The 11,068-nt window shown below is 39.1% G+C and overlaps 1 protein-coding gene and 1 long non-coding RNA gene across 2 annotated transcripts in view; both read right to left on the bottom strand.

Annotated features, from left to right (window-relative positions):
* Positions 1-1,202: 1,202 nt before the first annotated feature.
* On the bottom strand, positions 1,203-2,636 carry LOC117514185. Its single transcript, XR_004561828.1, has 2 exons — positions 1,917-2,636; positions 1,203-1,857 (listed from the first exon to the last, which is right to left on the bottom strand). It is a non-coding gene; the product is annotated as an uncharacterized LOC117514185 (long non-coding RNA).
* Positions 2,637-2,936: 300 nt separating this feature from the next.
* LOC117513471 (synaptobrevin-like) overlaps positions 2,937-11,068 on the bottom strand; it is a 15,724-nt gene continuing 7,592 nt past the window's right edge. Inside the window, exons 4-5 of the mRNA XM_034173652.1 lie at positions 7,857-7,908; positions 2,937-3,569 (exon numbers count right to left, since the gene is read on the bottom strand). Coding sequence (XP_034029543.1) covers positions 3,553-3,569; positions 7,857-7,908 — 69 coding nt within the window. The 3' untranslated portion in view covers positions 2,937-3,552. The remainder of the gene's footprint in view (positions 3,570-7,856; positions 7,909-11,068) is intronic.

Here is an 11,068-nt window from a genome sequence, read left to right on the forward strand (position 1 = left end):
AGTTGTTAGTGTAAATTTTCACCAGTGTGCAGCATTTCTGAACAAAGTCATCTTCAGTTCAAATCAGTTTTATGCAGGTCAAAAACTGAATTCATAAACCTCAGGAATAAAACTTAAAAAAAATTAAGTATTTACTATTGTAAACATTCTTTCAGCTACCTCATTGCAGGTAAGAACTCTAGAAGCTAAATATGGGCAAAATATTCTGAGTAGGTACGTACCAACGCTCAACATGAGAAAACACAGTATAAGTCACCTGAAACCCAAATATTTTTGAAAAGCCATCAGGAACTAGAATGATTACATCTTATTCTGCAAGGTGCTCCAATATACAATATGGGAGAATAGAGTATTTGGTTGTCCTGTGCAAATCTTTGATAGCTATTAATACTATTATATCAAATTATTTTAAAGGTAACAGTAACTGAAAAAGGATGACTATAAAACTCAAATGTTCTTGTTTTATTTAGCAAATATTGTTACTATTTGATAGTAAATCAATACATTTATTGGGTCTTACAAGCCAAATTGACCTTTAAAATATTTACTGATGATTTTTTTACTGGTTCTCTCTGTTGGAACTGAAAATGAAACTGTCATGTAAAGGCTGCTGTCACTTTCAGTTAATGAAGATACATTATGTTACATACCAAAGATCAATCACTCAATCAATTTTATTTATATAGCGCCAAATCACAACAAACAGTCGCCCCAAGGCACTTTATATTGTAAGGCAAGGCCATACAATAATTACGTAAAAACGCCAACGGTCAAAATGACCCCCTGTGAGCAAGCACTTGGCGACAGTGGGAAGGAAAAACTCCCTTTTAACAGAAAGAAACCTCCAGCAGAACAAGGCTCAGGGAGGGGCAGTCTTCTGCTGGGACTGGTTGGGGCTGAGGGAGAGAACCAGGAAAAAGACATGCTGTGGAGGGGAGCAGAGATCAATCACTAATGATTAAATGCAGAGTGGTGCATACAGAGCAAAAAGAGAAAGAAACACTCAGTGCATCATGGGAACCCCCCAGCAGTCTAAGTCTATAGCAGCATAACTAAGGGATGGTTCAGGGTCACCTGATCCAGCTCTAACTATAAGCTTTAGCAAAAAGGAAAGTTTTAAGCCTAATCTTAAAAGTAGAGAGGGTGTCTGTCTCCCTGATCTGAATTGGGAGCTGGTTCCACAGGAGAGGATCAGCACACAGTTCTGTTGAATTCTTTATTGGCATCAGCAAAAGTAATCATGCATTTATTTTTGTAAGACCAGTTGCATTTCTCTCTGCATTTTCAGCTTGTAACTCATCCCATTTCATGAATTAATTACCTAACAACACTGTTGCACAGCATCATCAGATCATTTCAATTAACCTGTTTAATTATGCATAAATGAAATTTACACATAAATCTACTGAAATTTCTACAATTTAACAGCTCTTGAACTATTTCCAAAGAGAGGAAACTGAACTTTTTTCGAACAATATCTTGAGATGTGTACTATGCCTCTATACTAAACGTTCTAACAGTAAATTATGTTAGCAGTTATTTGCAGTATCTGGATATTATTTTCTCTCAAAAGCAAGTGATGTAACAAACTTTGGCAAATTCTTGAGCATCATTGCATTGCATATGCAGCATTATCATAAACCATAGTTACATTATACACAAGTCCTTTTCAAAGAATAACAAAAGATACTGCACGGACGGCAGTTTCAGACATGGCATGTACACAAATCACACACAAATGGTAAAAACTGTGGACACTGGTTATCATGCAAGTTAGAAATTAAAGCCTGGTGATGAACTTCGCTGTAACGGTGAGTCTGATATTACTGAGCGAAGAGCAGATGGAGAGCAAGGTGTCTATGATTCAAACTGTGCCCTTATCTTATTGTCTTTGATCACCTGAAACAATAAAGAACCTGTCTGAGAAGTGACGTGACACATTCATCTGTCTATGGCTGAGACTGTAAGAGACCCTCGGCTGCGTCTGAGTGCTGCGTTCACGTGCAGCAGATTGTCTTAGTGGCTGTTCTGTTTCTGTGCAACAGTCTGCAGCTAAGCATAACACTACCACTACACAACTGCCCGCTCTATAAAAACCCATGTACAAATCGTACAACTACTTTATCACTAAACATTCAACACCTCACATTTAAAGTCCACTTAATTACAATAAAAAACTATTCACACTGCCTTTCCCTGATTCACTTTTGTTGCCCTTACAAACTCATATCGTCTTGTTTCTCTTTTTCACATTTGTTGTCACACTGTCAGAACTGAGCACTGCAAGAAATAAATGTATGGTGGCCTAGAGAGGCCACAGCACTTCCAAATTAAGACAACACTCAGAAATGCAAAATATGCTAAGAAACACAAAAAATAAGCTTAATTAATTCACAGCAGGTAGTTGCATCAAAAACATGATGTAAATGGAGAAAATGCTTGCAAGCACAGATAGCACAACCAAATATAACCTGCAGCACATGCAAGAATTTAATAAAGCAAAAACACAGCTGTGTTGCAAACAGTCACAACACAACAGAAGTACAGGAAACAAAGAGATGTTTCTGCCTGGAGGTGCTCTATTTTATTTCTTTACCGGTTTAGCAGAGCTGAGTACATTTATTTATTTACTTTATTAATAATTTTACTCTTGAGCCAGCTATATTTCCAAGTTTTATTATTTTATTTGTAACGCATTGAGTCATTAAAAGTTCTCCGGGCAGAAACCTCTTTTGTGTGTGTTTGTGTTGTAACCTCACTTCCATCCATTGTGTCGTGGCATTTATAAAGCATCTGTGCTGTTGTGCACACTGTAGCAAGCTTGTCAAATGTTAAATCGTTGCACACACTGCAGGTTGTATTTTTTGGCGTTTTCTCAATTTGCAAGATGTTTTTTGAGGCGAATGCTTGTTGTTGAATTACTGAAGGTGTCTTTCGTATTTGTGTTTTCTGCATTTACTTGTGATGTCTGAAGTTGGGAGTGTTGTGCACTCTCTGGGCCACCATACATTGCAAATTTGGTATGAAAAGAAACAAACAATCCTATTAGCTAAACTTTGGAAATGCTACTGGCTTTAGATCACAAATATATGCACAAACACAACAGAACTCTTAATCTAACTGTTTACCAGCAGTGACTGGTGTGACCATGTGTTAGTTAACATGTTAATTTATAAATGTAGGATTCTCTAAAAAGGTCACATGAACAAGCTTTGGCGTCTGAGACACTGAAAAGGACAGCAAACTTTATTTTCTCCGCTCTCTCCATCTCATCGATCTGTGTGTGATGAGGAGCTCCTTGCTCCCTTCCTCGTTCACTCTGCCTCCTGTGTCCTTAAATAATGAATGTCATGCAGAGGCAGGAGAGAGGCAGACTTCAAAACAAACCCGTGGAAGAAAGAGAAAGCAACAAGAATGGAGGGAGAGAGAGAGAAAGAGAAAGCTAAAGACGACCATCATGTGGAAGTGCAGGATGGTTTGATGGAGCAGCACTTTTCCCTCTCGTATCATTCTTAAGTCCGTATCTGTTCAGATTGATGGGCTGAGCACAGCTCAGTAGAAGAAGTACACTGTGAACCAAAGACACAAGCAGAAAACTCATCAAAAAAGTAAAGAAACAAACAAACAAACAACAAAAACAATATTTCCGATTAAAAAAAAATAGGAAAAATTAGGTTAATTCCTATAACACAAAAAATTTAATTCTATACAAACTTAAACACCGGTTGTTTCAATAAGAAACATAATATGCAATTAATTATAACAATTTGCTACATTTTGCTTTTCCCATTTAAACAACCACGTTTTGTATGTCTGATGAAGTACAAGCCCAATTCCAGTGATGTTGGGACGTTGTGTAAAATGCAAATAAAAACAGAATACAATGATTTGCAACCTTCAACCTATATCTAATTGAATACACCACAAAGACAAGATATTTAATGTTCAAACTGATAAACTTTCTTGTTTTTGTGCAAATATTTGCTCATTTTGAAATGGATGCCTGCAACACGTTTCAAAAAAGCTGGGACAGTGGTATGTTTACCACTGTGTTACATCACCTTTCCTTCTAACAACACTCAATAAGCATTTGGGAACTGAGGAGACTAATTGTTGAAGCTTTGTAGGTGGAATTCTTTCCCATTCTTGCTTGATGTACAACTTCAGTTGTTCAACAGTGCGGGGTCTCCGTTGTTGTATTTTGTGCTTCATAATGCACTACACATTTTCAATAGGCGACAGGTCTGGACTGCAGGCAGGTCAGTCTAGTATCCGCACACTTTTACTACGAAGCAACGCTGTTGTAACACGTGCAGAATGTGGCTTGGCATTGTCTTGCTGAAATAAGCAGGGACGTCCCTGAAAAAGATGTTGCTTGGATGGCAGCATGTGTTGCTCCAAAACCTGGATGTACCTTTCAGCATTGATGGTGCCATCACAGATGTGTAAGTTGCCAATGCCATGGGCACTAACACACCCCCATACCATCACAAATACTGGCTTTTGAACTTTGCGCTGGTAACAATCTGGATGGTCTTTTTCCTCTTTTGTCTGGAGGACATGATGTCCATGATTTCCAAAAACAATTTGAAATGTGGACTCATCAGACCACAGCACACTTTTCCACTTTGCGTCTGTCCATTTCAAATGAGCTCAGGCCCAGAGAAGGCAGCAGCGTTTCTGGATGTTGTTGATGTATGGCTTTCGCTATGCATGGTAGAGTTTTAACTTGCACTTGTACATGTAGCAACGAACTGTGTTAACTGACAATGGTTTTCTGAAGTGTTCCTGAGCCCACGCGGTAAGATCCCTTACACAATGATGTCGGTTTTTAATGCAGTGGAATCGAAGGTCACGGGCATTCAATGTTGGTTTTCGGCCTTGCCGCTTACATGTAGAAAGTTCTCCAGATTCTCTGAATCTTCTGATTATATTATGGACTGTAGATGATAGAATCCCTAAATTCCTTGCAATTGAATGTTCAGAAACTTTGTTCTTAAACTGTGATGTAACACAGTGATAAACATATCACTGTCCCAGCTTTTTTGAAACGTGTTGCAGACATCCATTTCAAAATGAGCAAATATTTGTAGAAAAACAATAAAGTCTATCAGTTTGAATATTAAATATCTTGTCTTTGTGGTGTATTCAATTGAATATAGGTTGAAGAGGATTTGCAAATCATTGTATTCTGTTTTTATTTACATTTTACACAATGTCCCAACTTCATTGGAATTGGGGTTGTAAAGCCTAAATTATGCTTTCCTAACTCCGTCAACAAGCAATGATGTCGACGTGGGCATGACAGTCGACTTCATTGGAATTGGGGTTGTAGATATGGCACTGTACTACTCGCATTTTCATGGTGACACAAAGAAAAACAAGACGTGAAATTTCAGCTGCAGCTTGCCAAAAGTCAAACAGGAAGCTCAAGCCTACATCTGATCCATTTACTTATGTTAAATTCCTTCTTTGTTCCACTCTACCATGATGATGTGTCTGGTGGCGCAACAGATAAAAGCTGCACTCGCCCCAGTTTCATCTACAGAAATCTATAACTTCTTCAGTGTTGTGATGAGTGCCTGGGTGGCTTCCCCCAACAGTCTCCTTCTTGCACAGTTTTTGAGAACTGCCTCCTCCAGACAGATGTAACATACAGTACCATACTGTTTATACTTCTTAATGATTAAGTAAGTCCCTTTGGCTGCTCCCTTGTTTTCACTTGGGGTCGCCAGCGGTTCAGCGGGATGCATGGCTGTCTCGTCAGGGCTCGTAACGCCCTTCATCAGATCAAAGCTCAGAGAGTCCGTTGTATGTCCAAAAAATTTTACCAGGTCACACAAGTGCTCACGAACACCCTGTGTGTTGTTTGTGTTCTAAAGAGCAAATTTCTTGGTGATCTATGCGGTTTATAGACAAATATATTAAAGTTGAGCGGAGTTTCCTAAAAGCATGATATCACATTTTGTGAGCAAGGACATCAATTCTGCGAACTTCCTCGCTGAGAGAAAGAGACAGAGTGAGAGACAGAGAGAGTGAGTCAGAGAGGGAGAGAGAGACAATGTAAACATAGAGAGAGACATTCAATATGCTCCATAACAAAGCCCTGATCCACAGAAAGATTGTCGAGAGATGCCTCCTCAGCCAGCTGGTTCTGGGACTCTCGACACAAACACAAGCAGAGCTACCAAACACAAACCCTGTTGGACTAAACCAAATTATAAGAAAACTATGTGACACATTGGAAAAAAAAAATCAACCAAAAACCAGAGCAAATTGGAGTGCTATTTGGCCCTAAACAGACAGTACTCTGTGGCAGAATACCTGAGCACTGTGACCAACCCAAAGCTCAGGAAACCCTTGACCATGTACAGACTCAGTGAGCACAGCCTCACCGTGGAGAAAGGCCACCACAGACAGACCTGGCTCCCCAGAGAAGACAGACTGTTCACAACAGGAGGTGGACACCAAGCTGCACTTCCTAACAACCTGCCCGCTGTGCCAAGACATCAGAGACACGTATTTCCCACAGATCACAAACACCCAAAAAGACTTTGAGAGCATGACCAACATTGACAAACTTCTGTATCTGTTGAGTGAAGTACAACAACGTGCAAACACAGCAGCAAGGTTTGTGAGCTGCTGTGACGCGAAAAGATGCAACAACAGATATAAACCACCATAAACCCAAAACAAGATTAAACTGCTATGTCACTTTATCTATGTATAATATGACACATTTTATAGGATAGCATATTTTTACACTGACAGCACAATTTTTACTATTACAGTATTTCAATCCCACATCTCCTGTTTACACATTTATTTACTGTAGAATATTGTTAACTGTATGTACATCTTCTTAATTTTTTTTTTATTTTTAGCTCTATGTAACACTTGCTTTGACAATGTAAACATATGTTTCCCATCTCAGTAAGGCTCCATTGAAATGAAATGAGAGAAAGAGAGTTGGAGAGAGAGAGAGAGAGCTGTCTTTTCTCTATAACGTTTCTGCTTTTCTTTTTAAGAGCTGCCCTTTCTCCTTAAATCATGTCAAAAGAAATCCAGTTTATGAAGTGAAATCATAATAAACCAGGTTTTTCTGATTATCGGATTACTGAAGTGCATGTAAATGCGAGAGATCATTTTATTACAGTCATCTGATTACTATGACCATGTAAACATGGCTAGAGTCAGTCACGTCAATGCATCATTTGCATCAACGCAGCTGCTTTTTGTACATTTCTACATGGTGTGGGTGTTTTGATATTTTATAATCATGTAGAGATTTGTTTTTACAGAGTTTAAGAGGCATAATTTTAGAAATCTGAAAATAAGGAAGCCTAAATTCTTCTTGATGTCATAAAACTAAGAAACTTTAAAATGCCAAGGGCTTCCAAACTTTTGCATACTGGCCTGCTTGTCTGTTTGTTTTTATAAAACTTTATTCAATTTAATTTTTATTTTTATCAAATTAATTATTAAATAAATCAGTCAATTCAATTTTATTAAAACTAATATATGCAAGTGTAGCAGCTGCACTCTGCGTTGTGTTTTCCTGACTCCGCCCATTCACTCCCCTCAGGATGCAAACTGACGATTCCTGGCATGGGAGTCAGACTCTCTAACCAGAAGGCCAAAAACCAGGGCTCCGGCCTTGTAACCAGAGAATCCTTTTGAGCCGTTGGGAGTGAGGTTTACTAATTACATATGCACAGCGACACCTGCTGGCCTCTGTTACACATGTACAATTAAATAAATATAATTTTACCAATTAAGAACAACAGAAGCACAAACAACTTTTCTTCCAGTCAGTAAAACAATTTATTTGAGATGAAAATATATCAGATACTCACAGAATATTATTCCCACCACAATGACTCCAATGATACCCATCATGATCATCATCTGAAAGCAGAGGGCACACATATATGTTGTCAGTACTTTATTTCATAACCTGCACGTCGCTAGTGTGCAACTCTTACTGTATTTACTGTATGTTCAGTGCACACTTAGTAGAAAAAATGTGACAGTAAAAGATTTTTGTCCCTACTTATATTGCTATAGTATGAAATCACTTTACTATTCCTGAGCCTGCTGTGAAAACTACAGTTGTGGTTGGACGTTTACATACACTCATCATGGGCATGAACGTCATGGTCATTTTTGGCTTTTAATGACATCATTGAACTGTTCTTTTGTTAGGGTGGAATGATTGTACAGCATTCACCATCAATGAGTTTAAAAACAATAATTTGGTGCACAACTTTTTACATATTTTGAATTTTCTCTCCTTCACACAGGGCCAAAATTATACATGCAGGCTCAAATATATACACCCCCATTAACATTTGGTTAAATGTCCTTTGGCGAGCTGCACTTCGACCATGTTCTTTTGGTAGTCATTAACAAGCGTCTGGCATAATTCTGGCAGCATATTTGACCGCTGTTCTAGGCAGATTTGGTAGAGTTAATATAAACTGGTGGTTTCCTGGCCAGACCCGGCTTTTATGCGTAGACCACAAATTTTAAATAGGGTTGAGTTTGGGGATTTGGGAAGACCATTCCAGATTCCTGCTTTATCCAACCCACAGGCAGTTTTGATGTGTCTTTGTGATTATTGTCCTGTTGGAACACCCAATGGTGGCCACGTTTCAACCATCTAGCTGTTGATTTGAGGTGACAGTGAAGAAACTGGATGGAGTCCTTCTTCGTCATTGTTCCATCTACAGTAGTGTTGAGAATAATAGTAGTGCTATGTTACTAAAAAGATTAATCCAGGTTTTGAGTATAGTTCTTATTGTTACATGGGAAACAAGGTACCAGTAGATTCAATAGATTCTCACAAATCCAACAAGACCAAGCATTCATGATATGCACACTCTTAAGGCTATGAAATTGGGCTATTAGTAAAAAAAAGTAGAAAAGGGGGTGTTCACAATAATAGTAGTGTGGCATTCAATCAGTGAGTTCATCAATTTTGTGGAACACACAGCTGTGAATCAGGTGTCCCCTGTTCAAGGATGAAGCCAGCACCTGTTGAACATGCTTTTCTCTTTGAAAGCCTGAGGAAAATGGGATGTTCAAGACATTGTTCAGAAGAACAGCATAGTTTGATTAAAAAGTTGATTGGAGAGGGGAAAACTTATACGCAGGTGCAAAAAATTATAGGCTGTTCATCTACAATGATCTCCAATGCTTTAAAATGGACCAAAAAAAACAGAGACGCGTGGAAGAAAATGGAAAAGAACCATCAAAATGGATAGAAGAATAACAAGAATGGCAAAGGCTCACGAATTGATCAGCTCCAGGATGATCAAAGACAGTGTAGAGTTACCTGTAAGTGCTGTGACAGTTAGAAGATGCCTGTGTGAAGCCAATTTATTTGCAAGAATCCCCCGCAAAGTCCCTCTGTTAAATAAAAGACGTGCAGAAGAGGTTACAATTTGCCAAAGAACACATCAACTGGCTTAAAGAGAAATGGAGGAATATTTTGTGGACTGATGAGAGTAAAATTGTTCTTTCTGGGTCTAAGGGCCGCAAACAGTTTGTGGGACGACCCCCAAACTCTGAATTCAAGCCACAGTTCACAGTGAAGACAGTGAAGCATGGTGGTGCAAGCATCATGATATGGGCATGTTTCTCCTACTATGGTGTTGGGCCTATATATCGCATACCAGGTATCATGGATCAGTTTGGATATGTCAAAATACTTGAAGAGGTCATGTTTCCTTATGCTGAAGAGGACATGCTCTTGAAATGGGTGTTTCAACAAGACAATGACCCCAAGCACACTAGTAAACGAGGAAAATCTTGGTTCCAAACCAACAAAATTAATGTTTTGGAGTGGCCTGCCCAATCCACGGTGCTAAATCCAATTGAGAACTTGTGGGGTGACATCAAAAAAGCTGTTTGTGAAGCAAAACCAAGAAATGTGAATGAATTGTGGAATGTTGTTAAAGAATCTTGGAGTGGAATAACAGCTGAAAGGTGCCACAAGTTGGTTCACTCCATGCCTCGCAGATGTGAAGAAATCATGAAAAACTGTGGTTATACAACTAAATACTAATTTAGTGATTCACAGGATTGCTAAAAAAAGCAGACTGAACATAATAGTTTTGAGTTTGTAGCGTCAACAGCAGATGCTACTATTATTGTGAACACCCCCTTTTCTACTTTTTTTTACTAATCGCCCAATTTCATAGCCTTAAAAGTGTGCATATCATGAATGCTTGGTCTTGTTGGATTTGTGAGAATCTACAGAATCTACTGGTACCTTGTTTCCCATGTAACAATAAGAAATATACTCAAAACCTGGATTAATCTTTTTAGTCACATAGCACTACTATTATTCTGAACACTACTGTACATAAGTATTCACAGCCTTTGCCATGAAACTCAAAATTTAGCTCAGGTGTATCCTGTTTCCACTGATCATCCTTGAGATGTTTCTACAGCTTAATTGGGGGCTACCTGGGGTAAATTCAGTTGATTGGACATGATAGGAAAGGCTGTCTATATATAAAGGTCCCACAGCTGACAGTGCATGTCAGAGCACAAACCAAGCAAGAAGTCAAAGGAATTGTCTGTACAACTTTGAGGCAGGATTGTCTCTAGGCACAAATCTGGGTAAGGGTACAGAAACATTTCTGCTGTGTTGAAGGTTCCAGTGAGCACAGTGGCCTCTATCATCCATAAATGGAAGAAGTTTGGATACTCCAGGACTATTTCTAGAGCTGGTCACCCGTCTAAACTGAACAATCTGGGGAGAAGGGCCTTAGTCAGGGAGGTGACCAAGAACCCGATGGTCACTCTGTCAGAGCTCCACCATTCCAGAAGGACAACCATCCCTGCAGCAATCCACCAATCAGGCCTGTATGGTAGAGTGGCCAGATGAGGCATGTGGCGGCCTGCCTGGAGTTTGCCAAAAGGCACCCCACCCAAAGGACTCTCAGACCATGAGAAACAAAATTCTCTGGTCTGATGATAAAAAGAACTCTTTGGCGTGAATGCCAGCCATCATGTTTGGAGGAAACCAGGCACCATTCATACAGTGAAGCACTACTAT

The sequence above is a fragment of the Thalassophryne amazonica genome, chromosome 7 (assembly GCF_902500255.1).
Source record: "Thalassophryne amazonica chromosome 7, fThaAma1.1, whole genome shotgun sequence".
Classification (NCBI taxonomy): Eukaryota; Metazoa; Chordata; class Actinopteri; order Batrachoidiformes; family Batrachoididae; genus Thalassophryne; species Thalassophryne amazonica.